Source organism: Heptranchias perlo, unplaced genomic scaffold, assembly GCF_035084215.1.
Source record: "Heptranchias perlo isolate sHepPer1 unplaced genomic scaffold, sHepPer1.hap1 HAP1_SCAFFOLD_1352, whole genome shotgun sequence".
NCBI classification, from domain to species: domain Eukaryota; kingdom Metazoa; phylum Chordata; class Chondrichthyes; order Hexanchiformes; family Hexanchidae; genus Heptranchias; species Heptranchias perlo.
In genome coordinates, this window is record NW_027138594.1 from 1 (window position 1) to 25,092 (window position 25,092).

Sequence of the window (25,092 nt, forward strand, 5' to 3'; positions counted from 1 at the left end):
TGGGGGGTGCATGACTTGTTTGCTTGAGGGGCTGGGGGGAGCACTCCTGGCCCACAAGCAGTGCTGGAAAGGCACTGACCCGCAGGATCCAGCCGTTCTGGCCTCCCTTCAGCTGCCATGTTTCCTGAAGCATGAGGGAACTGACACGCAGTCTCATTAACATATTCAAATGATGGACCAGCCTTCGGAGAGCAGGATATGGTTCAGATCAGCCATGATCTCGTTGAATGACGGAACAGGTTGGAGGGGCTGAATGGCCTCCTCCTGTTGCTATGTTAGTCACCCGTCTCCATTCTAACCGGAAGTGGTCGGGTTTCCCATTTTTGAAATTTTAGCCACCCCTGCCCGTGCTGGGGGGTTAAAATTGCCCCCTCTGTGTCTGCGGGAGGCGCCTGGCACCAGGTCCATGTGCGTGGGGGGGCACACTGTGGAAGGTCAGGTGTTCCTGATTGATCCTTTCTCCTGTGACAGATCTTGGAGTGTCACCGCCAAGAACCTACCGAGAAGCTTTGACTCGAGAGAGCAAGTGGCCAGAATGTCCAACCATCAAAGAGATCCGTGACCAGGGTTCGTGTGGATCGTGCTGGGTAAGGAAGGGGTTATGCAGACACCAGCTGCACCCTCACCCTTTATGTAGATGGTCCTTCTCAATCCCAGCTGCCCCGTAGGTCACCAGTCGTCTTCCCTGGGCAGCAGACAGGAACATTACCATGAAGCTCTCCATAGCTGATTAGTGACGGGGAAGGTTCACACAGCGTGGAGTATTAGTCAGGTTTGTCTTCCTATGAGAATATCTCCTGAGGGGCAGCATGAGTGACACTGAAGGGACCCTGGGGTGGGTTATATTGGTGTTGATGGAGTGAGGGGGTCGCAGTCTCGGTTAGATTGAATTGGGTTGAGTTTGGTGAGTTTTGGCCCTGGCTCCAGTTGGGCCCGGCCCGGCCCCGGCCCCGGTTGGGTTGGTGACTGGATGCTCGTTCTTCTCCCCAGCCTTCGGTGCAGTGGAGGCGATGTCCGACCGGATCTGTATCCATTCCAAAGGCCAAGTCAACGTGGAGATCTCGGCCGAGGACCTGCTGAGCTGCTGTGGACTGGAATGTGGGAATGGGTAAGTGCTTCTGTACGATGAAAGTAATGGTGGTTGTGTGAGAGTAAGAGAAGGCAGATGGAGGGTCACTGCAGAGAGTATAGGGATTGCTGGCCATTGTGGGAATAACTATCTTTTTAGCCAATGATGTGACTAGAAATTGTAACAACAGGTCTGGGATTGGGAACAGGCTTCTGATGGTTACAGTTTATTCATACATCAGGTACAGCACAGGTTCGATACAGAGTAAAGCTGCCTCTACATTGTTCCATCAAACACTCCCGGGGCAGGTACAGCATCGAGTTATATCAAAACTACAGCACAGAAACAGGCCATTCGGCCCAAGTGGTCTATGCCAGCGTTTTGCTCTACACGAGCCTCCTCCCTCCCTACTTCATCGAACCCTATCAGTATGCCCTTTGATTCCTTTCTCCCTCATGTGTTTTTCCAGCTTCCCCTTAAATGCAACTATACTATTCGCCTCAACTACTCCTTTTGGTAGCAATTTCCACATTTTTACCACTCTTTGGGTAAAGAAGTTTCTCCTGAATTCCCTTTTGGATTTATTAGTGGCTGTTTTATATTTATGACCTCTAGTTTTGGACACCCCCCACAAGTGGAAACATTTTCTCTACATCTACCCTATCAAACCCTTTCATTATCTTAAAGATCTCTATCAGGTCACCCCTCAGCCTTCTCTTTTCTCGAGAAAAGAGTCCCAGCCTGTTCAGCCTTTCCTGATAAGGAGATACCAGAACTGAGGGGACATCTTTGTAAATCTTTTTTGCACCTTCTCCAATGCCTCTATATCCTTTTTATAATATGAAGACCAGAACTGTGCACAATACTCCGAGTGTGGTCTAACCAAGGTTCTATACAAGTTTAACATAACTTCTCTGCTTTTCAATTCTATTCCTCTTGAAATAAACACCAGTGCTTGGTTTACCTTTTTTTACGACCTTATTAACCTGTGTCACTACTTTTAGTAAACAATTTTACAACACCAAGTTATAGTCCAACAACTTTATTTTAAATTCACAAGCTTTCGGAGGCTTCCTCCTTCCTCAGGTACCTGAGGAGGTGACAAGGAGGATCGATGAGGGTAGTGCAATTGATGTAGTCTACGTGGATTTTAGCAAGGCTTTTGACAAGGTCCCACATGGCAGATTGGTCAAAAAAGCAAAGGCCCCATGGGATCCAAGGGAATGTGGCAAATTGGATCCAAAATTGGCTCAGTGGCAGGAAGCAAAGGGTAATGGTCGACGGGTGTTTTTGCCACTGGAAGGCTGTTTCCAGTGGGGTGCCGCAGGGCTCTGTACTTGGTCCTTTGCTTTTTGCGGTATACATTAACGATTTGGACTTAAACGTAGGAAGCATGATTAAGAAATTTGTGGATGACACAAAGAAAGGCCGTGCGGTTGATAGTGAGGAGGAAAGCTGTAGACTGCAGGAAGATATCAATGGACTGGGCAGAGATGGGCAGAAAAAGTGGCAAATGGAATTCAATCCAGAGAAGTGAGGTAATGCATTTGGGACAAGGCAAGGGAATACACAATAAATGGGAGGATACTGAGAGGTGTAGAGGAACAAGGGGACCTTGGAGTGCATGTCCACAGATCCCTGAAGGTAGCAGGACAGGTAGATAAGGGTGGTTAAGAAGGCATACGGGATACTTTCCTTTATTAGCCGAGGCACAGAATATAAAAGCAGGGATGTTATGCTGGAACTGTATAAAACACTAGTTAGGCCACAGCTTGAGTACTGCGCACAGTTCTGGTCACATTACAGGAAGGATGCAATTGCACCAGAGAGGGTGCAGAGGAGATTTACAAAGTTGTTGCCAGGACTGGAGAATTTTAGCTATGAGGAAAGATTGGATAGGCTGGGGTTGTTTCCTTGGAACAGAAGAGGCTGAGGGGTGATTTGATTGAGGTGTATAAAATTATGAGGGGCCTAGATAGAGTGGATAGGGAGGACCTATTTCCCTTAGTGGAGAGGTCAATAACCAGGGGGCATAGATTTAAAGTGATTGGTAGAAGGATCAGAGCAGAAATTAAGAAAAAAAAATTTCACCCAGAGGGTGGTGGGGGTCTGGAACTCACTGTCGGAGAGGGTGGGAGAGGCAGAAACCCTCAACTCATTTTTAAAAATACCTGGATGTGCACCTGAAGAGCCGTGACCTGCAGGGAACGTGGGATTAGGCTGCGTGGCTCGTTTCTCAGCCGCCGTAGACACAATGGGCTGAATGGCCTCCTTCTGCGCCATAAATTTTTTATGATTCTCCCTAAACCTCTCCGCCTCTCTACCTCTCCTACTTAAAACCTACCTCTTTGACCAATCCTATGGTCACCTGTCCTAATATCTCCTTATATGCATCTATTGTCAAATTTTGTTTGATAATCTCTCCTGTGAAGCACTATATAAATAAAAGTTGTTAAAATTTGTTTCACTTCTCCATAGCTGTAATGGTGGCTACCCGTCCGGGGCCTGGGAATTCTGGACCGAGATCGGCCTGGTGTCAGGAGGGCTGTACCAGTCAAACATAGGTCAGTGGGGGGGTGGGTGTGTTTTGGGGTCAGTGCCCCTTTAAACACCAGTGCAGTGGTGCAAGGGCTACCCTGGGAGATAAGAACATAAGAAATAGGAGCAGGACCCGGCCACTCAGCCCCTGGGCCCTCTCCGCCACCACAGGGCCTTGACCGATCCGAACTCAGCTTCATGTCCAATTTCCTGCCTGCTCCCCGTAACCCCTAATTCCCTTTACTTCTAGGAAACTGTCTATTTCTGTTTTAAATTTATCTAATGATGTAGCTTCCACAGCTTCCTGGGGCAGCAAATTCCACAGACCTACTACCCTCTGAGTGAAGAAGTTTCTCCTCATCTCAGTTTTGAAAGAGCAGCCCCTTATTCTAAGATTATGCCCCCTAGTTCTAGTTTCACCCATCCTTGGGAACATCCTTACCGCATCCACCCGATCAAGCCCCTTCACAATCTTATATGTTTCAATAAGATCGCCTCTCATTTTTCTGAACTCCAATGAGTAGAGTCCCAATCTACTCAACCTCTCCTCATATGTCCGCCCCCTCATCCCCGGGATTAACCGAGTGAACCTTCTTTGTACTGCCTCGAGGGCAAGTATGTCTTTTCTTAAGTATGGACACCAAAACTGTATGCAGTATTCCAGGTGCGGTCTCACCAATACCTTATATAACTGCAGCAATACCTCCCTGTTTTTATATTCTATCTCCCTAGCAATAAAAGCCAACATTCCGTTGGCCTTCTTGATCACCTGCTGCACCTGCATACTAACTTTTTGATTTTCTTGCACTCGGACCCCCAGATCCCTTTGTACTGCAGTACTTTCCAGTTTCTCGCCATTAAGATAATAACTTGCTCTCTGATTTTTCCTGCCAAAGTGCATAACCTCACATTTTCCAATATTGTATTGCATCTGCCAAATCTCCACCCACTCACCCAGCCTGTCTATATCCCCTTGTAGGTTTTTTATGTCCTCCTCACCCTCTACTTTCCCTCCCATCTTTATATCATCTGCAAATTTTGATATGTTACACTCGGTCCCCTCCTCCAAATCGTTAATATAGATTGTAAAGAGTTGGGGACCCAGCACCGACCCCTGTGGAACACCACTGGTTACTGGTTGCCAGTCCGAGAATGAACCATTTATCCCAACTCTCTGCTTCCTGTTAGATAACCAATCCTCCACCCATGCCAGAATATTACCCCCAATCCAGTGATTCTTTATCTTGAGCAATAATCTTTTATGTGGCACCTTGTCGAATGCCTTCTGGAAGTCTAAATACACTACATCCACTGGTTCCCCTTTATCCACCCTGTACGTTATGTCCTCAAAGAACTCAAGCAAATTTGTCAGACATGACTTCCCCTTCATAAAGCCATGCTGACTTTGTCCTATTAAATTATGTTTATCTAAATGTTCCGTTACTGTCTCCCTAATAATAGACTCCAAAATTTTACCCACCACAGATGTTAGGCTAACTGGTCTATAATTTCCAGCCTTCTGCCTACTACCCTTTTTAAATAAGGGTGTTACATTAGCAGTTTTCCAATCTGCCGGGACCGTTGCCAAGTCCAGAGAATTTTGGAAAATTATTACCAAAGCATCCACAATCCATACTGCCACTTCCCTCGACCCTTGGATGTAAGCCATCAGGTCCAGGGGATTTATCCGCCTTGAGTCCCATTATTGGTATGGGCTCTTGAATTGGCCAGGGAGAGGTGATTGACTCCTTTCCACATCCATGGGATTCCAGACCGGCCAAGCCTTAGAATCCAACAGTTATCATTGTTGTTCTTGTTTTGACTCTCTCTCTTTTTCTCTCCCCCCCCCCCCCCCCCCCTGCCCAGGTTGCCGTCCATACTCCATTCCCCCATGTGAACACCATGTTAATGGCTCTCGGCCGGAATGCAGTGGGGAGATTGGGACTCCCATTTGCTCCAAGCGATGTGAGGCCGGTTACTCTCCAAACTACAAGAAGGACAAACATTACGGTAAGTAGAGCTGGGATAGAACTGTCCGATACAGCAGGGCATCTGACACGAACTATCAGAACATTCTCAGGGTGCTGCCCTGATGCTGGGACACTGGGGTAATGAGGCTGACTCTGACCCTCTACTCTCTCCCCATTAGGTCTAACTTCGTACAGTGTTGGTTCGGACATAACTGAGATTATGATGGAAATCTACAAAAACGGGCCAGTGGAGGCTGCACTCGTGGTCTACACCGACTTCCTCCACTACAAGGCAGGTCGGTCTCTGCCTCTCAATACTCGCTGCTAAAGAGCAAAGACCAATCCCCAAGGGGCAAATGTTGTTGGCAGAACTTCAGTGCACAGCACCAGTTCTGAGTGAGCTGACGGTCCCCGTCCCCGTGCCACGACTGACTGTTAATTTTGGTCTCCAGGTGTTTACCAACATGAAGCCGGGGAGTTGATAGGTGGTCACGCCATCAAGATTTTAGGCTGGGGCGAGGAGAATGGAATTCCCTACTGGCTGGTCGCCAACTCCTGGAACACAGACTGGGGGGATAATGGTGAGTGGGGGTGAGGCAGAGCTGTGACATGAGGTGTCAATCTCTTGATTGGATGCAGAGCCTTTCTTCCTCTGTCTCATTGGTTCTTTTTGCTTCCAGGTTTCTTTAAGATCCTGCGGGGCAGCGACGAGTGCGGCATTGAGAGGGAGATCGTGGCAGGAACGCCACGCCGTGATAGTCACACCAACCACTAGTGAGGGGTCTGAGCGCCCGAGGATTATCCTGAGTTCCCAAAACCAAGTGTGTCTTAAATCAAGAGCTTGACACTGACTGCATGAGTGCGATTAACCAAAGAGCTGATTGGACCTTGTCCCTCCTCGAGGGTTGGGCCAGTTAAACACAGAATCTGTACTATTTTTAATCACATACAATCATTCTGGTTTTAATGAGCTTCTGTAATGCACAATAACTGGCTCTGGGCTGTGACTGTATGCCAGTCACTCCCCCTCGCTCTCATCTATATACGTCAGAAAGCATACTAACACTTTAAAAAAAAAAATTGGATATAAACTTAACCCGAATAAAGCTTTTGAAATGTCCTCTAGCTTTGCTTCAAATAATTTTGAAAAATAATTGGAGTAGTAAATACCAGCAGTACGGAGTGCTGAACAGTACATATGCATCCTGGGATATTAAGTCCACTGCATACATACACAGCTATTCACTTAGGGTTTAACCCTAAACCCTCACTTGAGTTTGGGATGTTCAGTTACTAAAGAAAAAAATTAAAAATTTTCAGGAAGCTGAGTGATTTGTGGGGAAATAATAGTACCTGCTGGCTGTCAGAGGGTGCTCGGTACAGCAGGGGCTGGTTTGGACGTTACCGTTTCAGTTCCTGTCTCCCCTCTTCTGCTGTTTGGAGATGTGTTTCTGTTCCCTCTTAGGGCAGGTGCAGCCCAAGTTACTCTGTCCCACTGTAGATGCTCATTGGTAAAAATCAGTGACTATTTTAAACAGTTGACCCCTTGTCACGAACACCCCATTACAACTATCATTTTAAACAGCTCAATTAAATAGTCAGGGGTTGGGCCGTGGAGGACAAGACACCAGCAGCACTGAGCTTATCAGGTAGAGAAAGGATAGTTCCTGAGACACAGACACAAACAGGTCAAATCATTTACTGAATTATCACCAAACACAACCTGAGGATGGATCAGCAAGTTAATGTGTGATCAGGCTAAACAAAGTTCCACTGACTCATCAAACACTCCCAGGGCAGGTACAGCAGGGGTTAGATACAGAGTAAAGCTCCCTCTACACTGTCCCATCAAACATTCCCAGGGGCAGGTACAGCACGGGTTAGATACAGAGTAAAGCTCCCTCTACAATGTCCCAATGTGCTTTAACCTATTTTCCATTACCCACACCAGGCATCCCGTCACTACGATGGCCAGTCTAGTGCTGAATTAGTTCCAGTTTAGTCTCTTGTCCCGCAGAAGGAAGATAGAGACTGTAAACTCATTCAAACAGAAGTGTTAAAGCCACAGGCACAGGAGCCCTTGACCCTTCTCCTGTCTCTGGGCTGAATGTGATCCCCAGTTCTGGTGGGGCGGTGGAGTTTGTCAGCTTGCCATCTGGTTACGAAGCCCTTTATGGAAGACCTGGTCCCCAGGTCGGACTCCTCGCTCAGTCTCCTACTGCAGCGTGTGCCAGCTGGAGTCCCGAAGCTCTCCTGCTCCCCCTTCCCCATGTACAATTAGACAGACAATCAGTAGAAGGTAGAAACACAGTTGGGTTGTTCACTGTCCATGCACATACTCCTCCGAGCTCAGAGTCAGCGTTTGCCAGTACTGCCAACTGACTGCGGCCAGGACCATGGCCAAAGACAGATAGATGGGAGAGAGGTGGCTGCGAGACAACAGCTCCCTGTCAGGCTGGCTCAGCGCCTCCACCTGCACCACAATCTGCCGCGTTCTGGCTCCAGAACTCCCTGCACCCGCAACCTTCTGTCCGATCTGTGAAATAAAGAGTGTCGGGCAGGTAATTTCCATGAACCAGGGTCTGTAACACACTGTGTAATGGGGGGGGGGCTCTGGGACCAGAGTGTGTTACACGCTGTGTAATTGGAGGGGGGGGGAACTCTGGTTTAATGGGAGTGAGAATGAGACAGATATAAAGACTGAACAGATGGAGAACAGGACGGGGATTAGAATGATACAGCACAGGAGGCCATTTGGCCCATCGTGCCTGTGCCGGCTCTTTGAAAGAGCTATCCAATTAGTCCCATAGCCCTGTAAATTTTTCCTTTTCAACTATTTATCCAATTCCCTTTTAAAAGTTACTATTGAACCTGCTTCCACCGCCCTTTCAGGCAGTGCTTTACAGATCGTAACTCACTGCATAAAAAAAACTGTCCTCATGGCGCCTTTGGTTCTTTTGCCAATCACCTTAAATCTGTGTCCTCTGGGTGCCAACCTTCCTGCCACTGGAAACAGTTTCTCCTTATTTACTCTATCAAAACCGTTCATGATTTTGAACACCTCTTTCAAATCTCCCCTTAACCTTTTCTGCTCTAAGAACAACCACCCCAGTTTCTCCACATAACTGAAGTTCCTCATCCTGGAATCATTCTATTAAATCTCCTCTGCACCCTCTCTAAAGGCCTTGACAAAGTGTGGTGCCCAGAATTGAGCACAATACTCCAGCTGAGGCCTAACCAGTTTATAAAGGTTTGGCATAATCTCCTTGTTTTTGTATTCAATGCCTCTATTAATATAGCCCAGGATCCCATATGCTTTTTTTTTTTAAGAACAGTCTTCTCAACTTGTCTTGCCACCTTCAAAGATTTATGTACATACATCCACAGGTCTCTCTGTTCCTGCACCCCCTTTATATTTGTACCATCTACTTTATACTGCCTCTCATTCTCCCTGTGCCTGTTCCCGGGTGTATTTAGTGAGATTCTCCCTGTGCCTGTTCCCGGGTGTATTTAGTGAGATTCTCACCACATGCGAGTACTGCCGTATCATCCCTTTCACAGCCTCCATATTAGTCGCCTCCAGCATTAGTGTGACAGCCTGTCCCTTCCGGATCTTCACAACACCGCGGAAAACCTGGGGGTTGTTGTAACAGGCAGCTAACGTGGCAATAGCCATCACCTGGAGCACAGGGACAGAGAGTCAGAAGATCCAGAACACACACACACAGGGACAGAGAGCCAGGAGATCCAGAACACACACACACAGGGACAGAGAGTCAGGAGATCCAGAACACACACACACAGGGACAGAGAGCCAGGAGATCCAGAACACACACACACAGGGACAGAGAGCCAGGAGATCCAGAACACACACACACACACACACACACACACAGGGACAGAGAGTCAGGAGATCCAGAACACACACACACAGGGACAGAGAGCCAGGAGATCCAGAACACACACACACACACACAGAGGGACAGAGAGTCAGGAGATCCAGAACACACACACACCGGGACAGAGTCAGGAGATCCAGAACACACACACACAGGGACAGAGTCAGGAGATCCAGAACACACACACACAGGGACAGAGAGTCAGGAGATCCAGAACACACACACACAGGGACAGAGAGTCAGGAGATCCAGAACACACACACACAGGGACAGAGAGTCAGGAGATCCAGAACACACACACACAGGGACAGAGAGTCAGGAGATCCAGAACACACACACACAGGGACAGAGAGTCAGGAGATCCAGAACACACACACACAGGGACAGAGAGTCAGGAGATCCAGAACACACACACACAGGGACAGAGAGTCAGGAGATCCAGAACACACACACACAGGGACAGAGAGTCAGGAGATCCAGAACACACACACACAGGGACAGAGAGTCAGGAGATCCAGAACACACACACACACGGTCAGGGAGATCCAGAACACACACACACACACACACACAGGGACGGAGGGTCAGAGACATCCAGAACACACACACACACAGGGATGGACACGGGGACAGAGGGTCAGGGAGATCCAGAACACACACACACACACACAGGGTCAGGGAGATCCAGAACACACACACACACACACAGGGACGGAGGGTCAGGGAGATCCAGAACACACACACACAGGGTCAGGGAGATCCAGAACACACACACACAGGGTCAGGGAGATCCAGAACACACACACACACACACAGGGACGGACACGGGGACAGAGGGTCAGGGAGATCCAGAACACACACACACACACAGGGTCAGGGAGATCCAGAACACACACACACAGGGTCAGGGAGATCCAGAACACACACACACAGGGTCAGGGAGATCCAGAACACACACACACAGGGTCAGGGAGATCCAGAACACACACACACACACAGGGACGGACACGGGGACAGAGGGTCAGGGAGATCCAGAACACACACACACACACAAGGTCAGGGAGATCCAGAACACACACACACACACACACACACAGGGACGGAGGGTCAGGGAGATCCAGAACACACACACACACACACACACACACACACACAGGGACGGAGGGTCAGGGAGATCCACCACCCCTCCAAACCCACAGTCTGTATCTGATTGGTGAGCCCCTACCTGTGGAATTGCACAGAAGTTGAAGACACTCTGGTTGTGGAGTCGAGACAAATACTTGATGACGTCTGGGACATGCTGCAGGGCATTGGTTATCAGCTCATTCATGCACTGTAGCGCTGCCTGAATATTCGGGGGCTTGGTGAAATCTGATAGTTTCTCTGCGTACTTACTCCACACCTGAAACACACAAGGACATCAAACAGGGAGCTGTGAGCAGAGACACTGTGCTCAAACATAAGGATATTGACTGTTAAGGGTCTGACCAACCCTACAGCCAGGCCACAGTTAGAATATCGAGTCACATTGTGGAGGATACCCTATTTCAGGAGAGACTTGCCTAGATGATCCCAGAGATGAGAGGCTATAGTTATGAGGAGTGACTGGGGCTCTTCTAATTAGAAGAGAGAAGGTTCAGGGAAGATCTGATCGATGGGTTCAAAATTATGATAGGGTAAGTCAAAAAAAGTTTATTTCCACTGGTCAGTGAGTCAATAACTGGAGAAATAAGTTTATCACCAAAAGACCAAAGGGAGAGGTTAGGGGAATTATTCATACAGAGGGTCGTTGGGACATGGAATGACTGAATAGTGGGGGAAGCAGGATCCAGAAGAGCTTTTAAAAAGGGATGGGGGGAAATATTTAAAAAAGATATGGGGTGTGGGGAAAGGGCAGGGGAATGGGATTGAGGGGCGAGGGCATGGGGTGATGGGCCGAATGTCCACCAACCATGCTGTAAAATTCTGTTGATCTGAAATTGCACTGAGTTGGGAAGGTGGGAGTTGGGCAGAGTAGTTGCAGGGGACCAGAATTTAGAGGGGGGGGGGAACCAGATTTCCAGCCTAATTAAAATTCCAGTTTGTTGGGGGGGGGTGGAGGAGGGACAAGAGAGGCATCGCCTGCACCCCCACAACTAAAGGCAGCTGTGTAGGACGGATACTCTGGACAGATTTACATTTTGGAGTTATGGGGTACATTGGACTGATATATGTTTGGGGGTTTGAGGTTACATTGGACAGATTGCTGTTTTGGGGTTCAGGGGTACACTACACTGATTTACATAGGAACAGGCCCTCGAGCCTATTCCGTCATTCAACAAGATCATGACTGATCGGTATCCTAACTCCATAGTTTCATACCCTTGGCTAGCAAAAATTTATCGGTCTCAGATTTAAAATTAATTGAGCTAGCATCTGCCGCTTTTTGTGGGCGAGTTCCATACTTCTACCACCCTTTGTGTGAAGAAGTGCTTCCTAACTTCTCTCCTGAATGGCCTGGCTCTGATTTTAAGGTTATGTTCCCTTGCCTTAGGCTCCCCCACCAACGGAAAAGGTTTCTCTCTATCTACCCTATCAATTCCTTTTGAAATCCTAAAAACCTCAATCAAATCGCCCCTTAACTCTCTACATTCCAGGGAATACAAGCCTAGTTTATGTAATCTCGCCTCATAATCTAACCCTTGGAGTCCTGGTGAATCTGCGCTGCACTCCTTCCAAGGCCAATAGATCCTTTCTAAGGTGCAGTGCCCAGAACTGTACCCAGTACTCCAGATGTGCAGCTGTAGCTAAACTTCCTCCCCTTTATATTCTAGCCCTCTAGATATAAAGGCTAACATTCCATTAGACTTTCTGATTATTTTTTGTACCTGACCACTACATTTCAGTGATCTGTGTACATGGACCCCTAAATCTCTTTGGACCTCCCCTGTTCTGAGCTTTTCACTATTTAAAAAAAATACTTGAATCTGTCCTTTTTTGGTCCAAAATGGATGACCTCACATTTACCTGCATTGCAATCCATCTACCACAGTTTTGCCCACTCACTTAATCTATCAATGTCCCTTTGTAGAATCATAGAAAGGTTACAGCACAGAAGGTGGCCATTCGGCCCATTGAGTCCGTGCTGGCTCTATGCAAGAGCAATCCAGCTAGTCCCACTCCCCCGCCCTATCCCTGTAGCCCTGCAAATTCTTTTCCTTTCAAGTACTTATCCAGTTCCCTTTTGAAGGCCATGATTGAATCTGCCTCCACCACCCCCTTGGGCAGTGCATTCCAGATACTAACCACTTGCTGTTAAAATGTTTTTCCTCCTGTAACCTTTGGTTCTTTTGCCAATCACCTTAAATCTATGTCCTCTGGTTCTCAACCCTTCTGCCAACAGGAACAGTTTCTCTCTATCTACTCTGTCTAGACCCTTCATGATTTTGAATACCTCTATCAAATCTCCTCGCAACCTTCTCTGTTTCAAGGAGAACAACCCCAGCTTCTCCAGTCTATCCATGTAACTAAAGTCCCTCATCCCTGGAATCATTCCAGGAAATCTCTTCTGCACCCTCTCTAAGGCCTTCACATCTTTCCTAAATTGTGGAGCCCAGAACTGGACACAATACTCCAGCTGAGACCCAACAGTCTTTTATAAAGGTTCATCATCCTTGCTTTTGTACTCTATGCCTCTATGTATAAAGCCCAGGATCCCGTATGCCTTTTTAACCGCTTTCTCAATCTGCCCTGCCACCTTCAACAATTAGTATACACATACCCCTAGATCTCTGTTCCTGTAAACCTTTAGTTTATATTGTCTCTCATCTACCCTCTCTGTTACCTCATCAAAAAACTCTATCAAGTTAGTTAAACACGATTTGCCTTTAACAAATCCGTGCTGGCTTTCCCTAATCAATCCACACTTGTCCAAGTGGCTGTTAATTCTGTCCTGGATTATCGTTTCCACAAGTTTCCCCACCACCGAGGTTAAACTGACTGGCCTGTAGTTGCTGGGTTTATCCTTACACCCTTTTTTGAACAAGGGTGTAACATTTGCAATTCTCCAGTCCTCTGGCACCATCCTCGTATCATCGAATGTTTGGAAGATTATGGCCAGTACCTCCGCAATTTCCACCCTTACTTCCCTCAGCAACCTGGATGCATCCCATCCGGACCGGGTGACTTATCTACTTTAAGTACAGCCAGCCTTTCTAGTACCTCTATCAATTTTTAGCTCATCCAGTATCTCAACTACACCTTCCTTTACTGAGATTCTGGCAGCATCTTCTTCCTTGGTAAAGACAGATGCAAAGTCCTCATTTAGTACCTCGGCCATGCCCTCTGCCTCCATGAGTAGATCTCCTTTTTGGTCCCTAATCGGTTCCACCCCTCCTCTTACTGTCCGTTTACATGCCTGTAGAAGACTTTTGGATTCCCTTTTATATTATAAATATTATATGGAGGATTGCAAATGTTACACCCCAGTTCAAAAAAGGGAGGAAGGAGAAACCCGGCAACTACAGGCCAGTCAGCCCAACGTGGGTGGTGGGGAAACCTTCACAGACAATAATCCGGGACAAAATTAATTGGCACTTCGAAAAGTATGGGCTAATAAATGAAAGTTAGTACGGATTTGTTAAAGGAAAACCATGTTTGACTAACTTGATCGAGTTCTTTGTTGAAGTAACAGAGAGGGTCGATGAGAATAATGTGGTTGATATTGTGTATATGGACTTTCAAAAGGCAATTGGTAAAGTACCACATAATAGACTTGTTTGCAAAATTAAAGCCTATGGGATTAAAGGGACAGTGGCAGCGTGGAATCAAAATTGGCTAAGGGACAGAAAGCAGAAAATAGTGGTGAACGGTTGTTTTTCAGACTGGAGGGAAGTTTACAGTGGTGTTCCCCAGGGGTCAGTATTAGGACCACTGCTCTTTTTGATATATATTGATGACCTGGACTTGGGTATAAATTCAAAGTTTGCAGATGACACAAAACTCGGAAATGTAGTAAACAATGAGGAAGATAGTAACAGACTTCAGGAGGACATCAACAGACTGGTGAAATGGGCAGACACATGGCAGATGGAATTTACTGCAGAGAAGTGTGAAGTGATGCATTTTGGTAGGAAGACTGAGGAGGGGCAATATAAAATAAATGGTACAATTTTTAAGGGGGTGCGGGAACAGAGAGACCTGGGAGCGTATGTACACAAATCTTTGCAGGACAAGTTGAGAAGGCTGTTAAAAAAGCATAAAGAATCCTACGCATTAATAAAGGCATAGAGTTCAAAAGCAAGGAAGTTATGCTAAACCTTTATAAATCACTGGTTAGGCCTCAGCTGGAGTATTGTGTTCAATTCTGGGCACCACACTTTAGGAAGGATGTCAAGGCCTTGGAGAGGGTGCAAAGGAGATTTACTAGAATGGTACCAGTGGAAGAAGTGCTAGTAGGTGAGCACTTTGGTGACAGTGACCATAATTCGGTGAGATTTAAGGTGGTCATGGAAAAGGACAGGGAGGGGCCGGAAATAAAGGTTCTAAATTGGGGGAAGGCCGATTTTAATAGGATAAGGCAGGATCTGGCCAAAATGGACTGGGATCAGCTGCTTGTAGGAAAATCCGCATCGGAGCAATGGGAGTCTTTCAGAAGGGAGATTGAGACCATACAATGGCAACATGTTCCCGTAAAGGTCAAGGGTGGTTCCAAGAACTCCAGGGAACCTTGGATGTCAGGGGATCTACGAGAATGGATTAGGAAAAAAAGGAGGGCTAGAGGAGTACAAAAAGTGCAGGGGGATACTTAAAAAAGAAATTAGGAGATCAAGGAGGGGCCATGAAATAACACTGGCGAGCAAAATAAAGGAAAATCCTAAGATGTTTTATAAGTATATTAAGGGTAAGAGGATGACTAGGGAAAAAATAGGGCCCATTAGGGACAAAAATGGCAATCTGTGTGTGGAGCCGGCAGATGTAGGAGGGGTTCTAAATGAATTTTTTGCATCTGTTTTCACTATGGAGAAGGATGATGTAGACATAGAAATACGGCAGGGGGACTGTGATATACTCGAACATATTAACATCGAGCGGGAGGAGGTATTGGCGGTTTTAGCAGGCCTAAAAATGGATAAATCCCCAGGCCCGGACGAAATGTATCCCAGGCTACTGTGTGAGGCAAAGGAGGAGATTGCGGGGGCTCTGACACATATATTCAGAACCTCTCTGGCCACAGGGGATGTGCCAGAGGACTGGAGAACCGCTAATGTAGTACCATTATTCAAGAAGGGGAGTAGGGAAAAACCGGGGAACTACAGGCCAGTGAGCCTAACATCAGTGGTAGGAAAATTATTGGAAAAAATTCTGAAGGACAAAATTAGTCTCCACTTGGAGAAGCAAGGATTAATCAGGGATAGTCAACATGGCTTTGTCAAGGGAAGATCATGTCTGACTAATTTGATTGAATTTTTTGAGGGGGTGACTAGGCGTGTGGATGAGGGTAACGCAGTGGATGTGGTATACATGGATTTCAGTAAGGCCTTCGATAAAGTCTCCCACAGGAGACTGGTCAAGAAGGTACGAGCCCATGGAATCCAGGGTGCCTTGGCACTTTGGATACAAAACTGGCTTAGTGGCAGAAGGCAGAGGGTGATGGTCGAAGGTTGTTTTTGTGACTGGAAGCCTGTGGCCAGTGGGGTACCACAGGGATCGGTGCTGGGTCCCCTGCTGTTTGTGGTCTACATTAATGACTTGGATATGAATGTAAAAGGTATGATCAGTAAGTTCGCTGATGATACAAAGATTGGTAGGGTGGTAAATAGTGAGGAGGATAGCCTCAGTCTGCAGGACGATATAGATGGGTTGGTCAGATGGGCGGAACAGTGGCAAATGGAATTTAACCTGGAAAAGTGCGAGGTGATGCACTTTGGAAGGACTAACAAGGCAAGGGAATACACAATGAATGGGAGGACCCTAGGCAAGACAGAGGGTCAGAGGGATCTTGGTGTGCAAGTTCACAGATCCCTGAAGGCAGCGGAACAGGTAGATAAGGTGGTAAAGAAGGCATATGGGATACTTGCCTTTATTAGCCGAGGCACAGAATATAAGGGCAAGGAGGTTATGATGGAGCTGTATAAAACACTGGTTAGGCCACAGGTGGAGTACTGTGTGCAGTTCTGGTCGCCACACTACAGGAAGGATGTGATCGCTTTGGAGAGGGTGCAGAGGAGATTCACCAGGATGTTACCAGGGCTGGAGCGCTTCAGCTATGAAGAGAGACTGGGAAGATTGGGTTTGTTTTCCTTGGAGCAGAGGAGGCTGAGGGGGGACATGATTGAGGTGTACAAAATTATGAGGGGCACAGATAGGATGGATACTAAGGAGCTTTTTCCCTTCGTTGAGGGTTCTATAACAAGGGGACATAGATTCAAGGTAAAAGGCGGGAGGTTTAGAGGGGATTTGAGAAAGAACTTTTTCACCCAGAGGGTGGTTGGAGTCTGGAACTCACTGCCTGAAAGGGTTGTGGAGGCAGGAACCCTCACAACATTCAAGAAGCATTTGGATGAGCACTTGAAATGCCATAGCATACAAGGCTACGGACCAAATGCTGGAATATGGGATTAGAGTAGACAGGGCTGATGGCCGGCGCGGACACGATGGGCCGAAGGGCCTCTATCCGTGCTGTATGACTCTATGACTCTCTATGACTCTATGAGGGACTTCAGTTATGTGGAGAGACTGGAGAAGCTGGGATTGTTCTCCTTAGAGCAGAGAAGGTTAAGGGGAGATAGTGGTATTCAAAATCATTAAGGGTTTTGATAGTTTCTCCTTATTTATTCTGTTTCCAGTGGCAGAAAGGTCGGTAACCAGAGGACACAGATTTAAGATGATTGGCAGAAGAACCAGAGGTGACGTGGAAACTTTTTTTTTTAAACACAGCGAGTTGTGATGATCTGGAATTCACTGCCTGAAAGGGCGGTGGAAGCAGATTCAAAAGTAACTTTCAAAAGGGAATTGGATAAATACTTGAAGGGAAAAAATTTACAGGGCTATAGGGAATGAACAGGGGAGTGGGACTAATTGGATAGCTCTTTCAAAGAGCTGGCACAGGCACGACAGGCCAAATGGCCTCCTTTTGTGCTGTAACATACTATGATACTATTACGTTTTAGGGTTATGGGGTACACCGCACAGAATTATATTTTGGGGTTATGGGGTACACTGGACAGATTTACATTTTGGGGATATGGGGTACACTGAACTAATTGATATTTTGGGGTTCGGGTACGCTGAACTGGTTTATGTTTTGGGGTTCGGGGTACATGGAACTGATTTACATTTTGAGGTCAGTGTACTGGGTTGCTTGACGCCATGGGTTCAGGGGTACACTGGACTGATTTGATGTTCTACGGTACACTGGACTGATTGATGTTTTGGGGTTCAGGGGTGCAAGGGACTGATTGATGTTCTGGCACTGTGCAGTCCGTGCCTGTACCATTGCTCCTCCCAGTAACGGGTACTGCCTACAGATGCCAGACTCACCTCTTGTGGCCAGAACTCCCGACCCTCCTGCTGGTCCTCCAGGTAATCCCGAATAATGTTGGTTTTCTGCAGGAAGAGGCCCATGGAGTTGGCCAGCTCCGTGTCCTGCCCGACAACCGGATCCTCCAGGTCAGAGGCCGAGAACAAACGGGACAAGCCGATCCCCACCAGACCCGCCACATAGTGACAGTACTGAAAGCAAAGGTGTGAAAAGGGACATCAGTGAGAGGTCATGGGAATATCGAGTCAATCACAGCACTCGTCACCACCGACCCATCCAGCACTGAATACAGTGTCAATCACCGCCCTCCCATCCAGCACTGAATATAGTGTCAAACACAGCACCCATCACCGCCCTCCCATCCAGCACTGAATATAGTGTCAATCACAGCACCCATCACCACCCTCCCATCCAGCACTGAATATAGTGTCAATCACAGCACCCATCACCACCCTCCCATCCAGCACTGAATATAGTGTCAATCACAGCACCCATCACCACCCTCCCATCCAGCACTGAATACAGTGTCAATCACCGCCCTCCCATCCAGCACTGAATATAGTGTCAAACACAGCACCCATCACCACCCTCCCATCCAGCACTGAATATAGTGTCAATCACAGCACCCATCACCACCCTCCCATCCAGCACTGAATATAGTGTCAAACACAGCACCCATCACCACCCTCCCATCCAGCACTGAATATAGTGTCAAACACAGCACCCATCACCACCCTCCCATCCAGCACTGAATATAGTGTCAAACACAGCACCCATCACCACCCTCCCATCCAGCACTGAATATAGTGTCAAACACAGCACCCATCACCGCCCTCCCATCCAGCACTGAATAGTGTCAATCACCGCCCTCCCATCCAGCATGGGACGCAGTGTCCCGACACTACCAGTTCACTGCAGCCACCTGCCCTGTTCCCAGAACTCTGCTACCATCACTGAACTCACCCCTACAAGGTGCAGGCAGAAGTAACAAGTCACAGACACACACCTAGCACAGCGTGCAGTATAACTGGGAACTCACCAGAACTATCCCTGCTCACATGGCTCACTGCGAGGTAACAGACCTGTTCGGGTGAACAGTAAGGGTTGGGCACAAGAGGAAAGCTCATCACCAGGGAAACTTAACCACAGCCCCACTGACAGGGCGGCGCAGAGTATACACCTGCTCCAGACACCACCCCCCACAGACATACACTCCCCTCCCCTCCCCACCCCCAGACACCCTTCCCCCTCCCCCCACACAATTATCCCCAGTGTGTTTTCTTACCGTGTCCCATTCTTTGATGGATCCAACCTTTTTCTCCAAGAATTCAGCCATTCCCACTCCCATCTTGTGGCAGATATTTGCAATCACATCCTGGTAAACCTTGGCCAGGGAGCGGAATTCCTGGGAAATCTGCATCAGAGAGCGAGAGTCAGAAACCTCAAACACAAATAGGCCATGGGACAGAAAGTTAAAACATGGGCAGAGATTCCCCTGTACAGTGTGGGGCTAGGCCCAGACTCCATTTGGGCCTGTACCACAGTGAGAGGCAGTGCCTGTGGGACCCGAACCCCAGTGAGAGTCGGTGCCTGTGGGACCCTTACCCCAGTGAGAGTCAGTGCCTGTGGAACCCGTACCCCAGTGAGAGTCGGTGTGTGTGGAACCCGTACCCCAGTGAGAGTCGGTGTGTGTGGGACCCGTACCCCAGTGAGAGTCAGTGTGTGTGGGACCCGTACCCCAGTGAGAGTCGGTGTCTGTGGGACCCGTACCCCAGTGAGAGTCGGTGTGTGTGGAACCCGTACCCCAGTGAGAGTCGGTGTGTGTGGGACCCGTACCCCAGTGAGAGTCAGTGTGTGTGGGACCCGTACCCCAGTGAGAGTCGGTGTGTGTGGGACCCGTACCCCAGTGAGAGTCAGTGTCTGTGGAACCCGTACCCCAGTGAGAGTCGGTGTCTGTGGAACCCGTACCCCAGTGAGAGTCGGTGTGTGTGGAACCCGTACCCCAGTGAGAGTCGGTGTCTGTGGGACCCGTACCCCAGTGAGAGTCAGTGTCTGTGGAACCCGTACCCCAGCGAGAGTCAGTGTGTGTGGAACCCGTACCCCAGTGAGAGTCGGTGTCTGTGGAACCCGTACCCCAGTGAGAGTCGGTGTGTGTGGAACCCGTACCCCAGTGAGAGTCGGTGTCTGTGGGACCCGTACCCCAGTGAGAGTCAGTGTCTGTGGAACCCGTACCCCAGTGAGAGTCGGTGTCTGTGGAACCCGTACCCCAGTGAGAGTCGGTGTGTGTGGGACCCGTACCCCAGTGAGAGTCAGTGTCTGTGGAACCCGTACCCCAGTGAGAGTCGGTGTCTGTGGAACCCGTACCCCAGTGAGAGTCAGTGTCTGTGGAACCCGTACCCCAGTGAGAGTCGGTGTCTGTGGAACCCGTACCCCAGTGAGAGTCGGTGTCTGTGGAACCCGTACCCCAGTGAGAGTCAGTGTCTGCGGAACCCGTACCCCAGTGAGAGTCAGTGTCTGTGGAACCCGTACCCCAGTGAGAGTCAGTGTCTGTGGAACCCGTACCCCAGTGAGAGTCGGTGTCTGTGGAACCCGTACCCCAGTGAGAGTCGGTGTGTGTGGAACCCGTACCCCAGTGAGAGTCAGTGTCTGTGGAACCCGTACCCCAGTGAGAGTCAGTGTCTGTGGAACCCGTACCCCAGTGAGAGTCACCGCCTGCAGGAGAGAAGAGAAGTTGGGGACAATGATCATTTGAAGATTAGAGGTGTAACATAGGAGGAACAAGGTGGAAGGGATGTGCAGCCTGCACCTTCCTCCACACCTCAAACAGGGAAGCGTACCGATGGGAAATCCTGCAACACCTGTCGATCCTTCTCCTGACTCTGGCTGTACCTCCACTCAGGCTGGTACAGGTAGGTGTGGAAGTTCTGCAACATTGGGATCTTCACCTCCAGCGGGATGGACATATCATCTTCCACTGTGTCGAGAGCCCGCAGCACCAGATAGAAGATGCAAACCGCCTGCCTGCAGGGATAGCACAGCATGAGTAAACCGGGCTGGCCCCCCACTCCCCCTGACCCGGCCTCCTGCGCCCCCCTCAACCCCGGGCGGACACACCCCTCCCCTCCCCTCCCCGCCCACCCCTCCCCAACCCGCCCACCCCTCCCCAACCATCCCCCCCTACCCACCCCCCTCCCGTGCCCGACCCTCCGCCCCCCTCCCCACCCCCTGACCCACCGCCGCCCCCCGACCCTCCACCTTACTAGCACTCTCACCGTAGGTCACCATCCAATGCCTGGATGACAGCAGCGAAGCTGCGGCTCGTCTGGTTGAGGTAAACGTAACACGTTCTCAAAGTCTCACTCATCGAGACCTGTAATAAAACAGACACACACATCAGCATCAATCCCCACACTTGGCCACACACACACGACTGGACTCAAGTGTGTCACTCGGCACAATGGGCCAAATGGCCTCCTCCTGTGCTGTACCTACTGTGAGACTCTCACTCTACAAACCAAGACACAGTAACTGGAGTCACTCCCTACACTAGGCCAGAAGAACAACCAGGAGACAGAGACACATTCTACAAACCAGAAGGCACAGACACAGATTGTAGTATTCCCCAGGGGTCACTGCTCTTTTTTATATATATTAATCATAGAAGGTTACAACACGGAAGGAGGCCATTCGGCCCATCGAGTCCGTGCCGGCTCTATGCAAGAGCAATCCAGCTAGTCCCACTCCACCGCCCTATCCTTGTAGCCCTGCAAATTCTTTTCCTTTCAAGTACTTATCCAGTTCCCTTCTGAAGGCCATGATTGAATCTACCTCCACCACCCCCTCGGGCAGTGCATTCCAGATCCCAACCACTCGGTGTAAAAAAGTTTATCCTCATATCACCTTTGGTTCTTTCGCCAATAATCTTAAACCTATGCCCTCTGGTTCTTGACCCTTTCGCCAATGGGAGCAGTTTCTCTCTATCCACTCTGTTTGGACCCTTCATGATTTTGAATACCTCGATCAAATCTCCTCGCGACCGTCTCGGTTGCAAGGAGAACAATCCCAGCTTCTCCAGTCTATCCACGTAATTTAAGTCCCTCATCCCTGGAATCATTCTAGTAAATCTCTTCTGCACCCTCTCTAAGGCCTTTACATCTTTCCTAAACTGCGCTGCCCAGAACTGGACACAATACTCCAGTTGTGGCCGAACCAGTGTTTTATAAAGATTCATCATGACTTCCGTGCTTTTGTATTCTATGCCTCTATTTATAAAGCCCAGGATCCCATATGCTTTCTTAACCGCTTTCTCAACCTGCCCTGCCACTTTCAACGATTTATGCACATAAACCCCCAGATCTCTCTGTTCCTGTGCCCCTTTTAGAATTGTGCCCTCTAGTTTATATAGTCTCTCCTCGTTCTTCCTACCGAAATGCATCACCTCACATTTTTCTGCGTTAAACTTCATCTGCCACAGGTCCGCCCATTCCACCAGAGTGTCCATATCCTCTTGAAGTCTATCACTATCCTCCTCACTGATTAATACCCTTCCAAGTTTTGTGTCATCTGCAAATTTTGAAATTGTGCCCTGTGCACCCAAGTCCAAGTCATTAATATATATCAAGAAAAGCAGTGATCCTTGTACCGAATCCTGGGGAACACCACTGTACACCTCCCTCCAGTCCAAAAAACAACCATTCACCACTACTCTCTGTTTCCTGTCATTTAGCCAATTCTGTATCCATGTTGCTACTGCCCCTTTATTCCATGGGCCGCAATCTTGATGATACGCCTACCGTACGGCACTTTATCAAACACCTTTTGAAAGTCCATATACACGACATCAACCGCATTGCCCTCATCTACCCTCTCTGCTACCTCATCAAAAAACTCCATCAAGTCGATTAAACACGATTTGCCTTTAACAAATCCATACTAGCTTTCCCTAATCAATCCACACTTGTCCAAGTGACTGCTAATTCTGTCCTGGATTATCGTTTCCAAAAGTTTCCCCACCACTGAGGTTAAACTGACTGGCCTGTAGTTGCTGGGTTTATCCTTACACCCTTTTTAGAACAAGGGTGTAACAGTTGCAATTCTCCAGTCCTCTGGCACCACCCCCGTATCTACGGATGTTTGGAAGATTATGGCCAGTACCTCCGCAATTTCCCCCCTTACTCCCCTCAGCATCTTAGGGTGCATCCCATCCGGACCGGGTGACTTATCTATTTTAAGTACAGTTAGCCTTTCTAGTACCTCTTCTTAATCAATTTTTAGCCCATCTGGTATCTTAACTATATCTTCCTTTACCAAGACTCTGGCAGCATCTTCTTCCGTGGTAAAGGCCGATGCAAAGTCCTCATTTAATACATCAGCCAATACCCACTGCCTCCACGAGCAGATCTCCTTTATGGTCCCTAATCGGCCCCACCCCTCCTCTAACAACCCATTTACTGTTAATACATCTGTAGAAGACTTTTGGATTCCCTTTTATGTTGGTCGCCAGTCTATTCTCATACTCTCTCTTTGCCCCTCTTATTTCCTTTTTCACTTCCCCTCTGAACTTTCTATATGATGACCTGGACCTATGTATGCAAAGTTTGCAGATGACACAAAAGCGAGGAGGTTATGCTAAACCTTTATAAAACACTGGTTAGGCCCCAGCTGGAGTATTGTGGAAGGAAAGGATACCAAGGTCTTAGAGACGATTTACCAGAATGGTGCCAGGGGTGAGGGACTTCAGTTATGTGGAGAGACTGGAGAAGCTGGGATTGTTCTCCTTAGAGCAGAGAAGGTTAAGGGGAGATTTGATCGAGGTGTTCAAAATTATGAAATGTTTTGATAGAGTAAATAAGGAGAAATTGTTTCCAGTGGCAGACAGGTCGGTAACCAGAGGACACAGTTTTAAGGTAATTGGCGAGGGAGCCAGAGGCAACTTGAGGTAACATTCTTTGTAAGGCAGTGAGTTGTAATGATTGGGAATGCACTGCCTGAAAGGGCGATGGAAGCAGATTCAACTGTAACTTTCAAAAGGGAATTGGACAAATAATTGAAAAGGAAAAATTTGCAGGGCTATGGAACTAGTTGGATAGCTCTTTCAAAGAGCCGACACAGGCACAACGGCTTCCTCCTGTGCTGTACCTGCCGAATCTCTCACTCTACAAACCAAGAGAAACAGACAGACAGACAGACTCTCACTCTACAAACCAGGAGACAGACAGATAAACAGACAGACAGACTCTCACTCTACAAACCAAGAGAAACAGACAGACAGACAGACTCCCACTCTACAAACCAGGAGACAGACAGATAAACAGACAGACAGACTCCCACTCTACAAACCAGGAGACAGACAGATAAACAGACAGACAGACTCCCACTCTACAAACCAGGAGACAGACAGACAGACAGACAGACTCCCACTCTACAAACCAGGAGACAGACAGATAAACAGACAGACAGACTCCCACTCTACAAACCAGGAGACAGACAGCCAGACACAGACTCGGACTTCACGTACCAGGGAGGCCGTTGTGAAGAATGATTTTCTCGGGCTTGCCGCCTGATCAATATCCACAAGTGCCAGGTGCACGGATTGCCCGGTCGATGCTGCCCGCCGCACCCAGCAAGAGGGGCAGGGTGAGCAGTATCTCCTGCAGCCAGCCCCTCGGTGACACGGGCAAGCGGTGGAGAGGAGAGTGCGAGGCTGGGGCAGAGCGCTGCGGCGAGAATCGCACTGCATGGCCCGCACCGCCAAGGGCCAGGCACTCCTGGCCGCACAGATCATGTGTGGAGTTCAGCTCCCAGCTGGGACAGTTCGCACTCGCTCCGCAGCAACTTTAAACCCAGGCCGCTGACTCGCCCCACACAGGCCGCAGCCCCGCCCAGCTCAGAGAGCCCACCAATCACAGGCCGCAGCCCCGCCCAGCTCAGAGAGCCCACCAATCACAGGCCGCAGCCCCGCCCAGCTCAGAGAGCCCACCAATCACAGGCCGCAGCCCCGCCCAGCTCAGAGAGCCCACCAATCACAGGCCGCAGCCCCGCCCAGCTCAGAGAGCCCACCAATCACAGGCCAGGCCTGAAAATAGTCCAATCAGC

At 48.7% G+C, this 25,092-nt stretch overlaps 2 protein-coding genes across 2 annotated transcripts; one reads left to right on the forward strand and one right to left on the reverse strand.

Moving 5' to 3' along the window:
* The first annotated feature begins 975 nt into the window (after nucleotides 1-975).
* On the forward strand, nucleotides 976-6,697 carry LOC137308644 (cathepsin B-like). Its single transcript, XM_067977247.1, has 6 exons — nucleotides 976-1,108; nucleotides 3,548-3,633; nucleotides 5,474-5,617; nucleotides 5,757-5,873; nucleotides 6,030-6,158; nucleotides 6,258-6,697. Exons 1-6 carry the CDS (start codon nucleotides 1,011-1,013, stop codon nucleotides 6,350-6,352), a joined length of 669 nt encoding a protein of 222 aa, XP_067833348.1. The 5' UTR covers nucleotides 976-1,010; the 3' UTR covers nucleotides 6,353-6,697.
* A 563-nt stretch (nucleotides 6,698-7,260) lies between these two features.
* LOC137308643 (squalene synthase-like) lies at nucleotides 7,261-24,884 on the reverse strand. The gene is made up of 8 exons (XM_067977246.1): nucleotides 24,515-24,884; nucleotides 21,270-21,367; nucleotides 20,835-21,018; nucleotides 19,283-19,411; nucleotides 17,997-18,188; nucleotides 10,702-10,878; nucleotides 9,104-9,256; nucleotides 7,261-8,113 (listed from the first exon to the last, which is right to left on the reverse strand). The coding sequence occupies exons 1-8, from the start codon at nucleotides 24,779-24,781 to the stop codon at nucleotides 7,898-7,900; spliced, it is 1,416 nt and encodes a 471-aa protein (XP_067833347.1). The 5' UTR covers nucleotides 24,782-24,884; the 3' UTR covers nucleotides 7,261-7,897.
* Nucleotides 24,885-25,092: the final 208 nt, after the last annotated feature.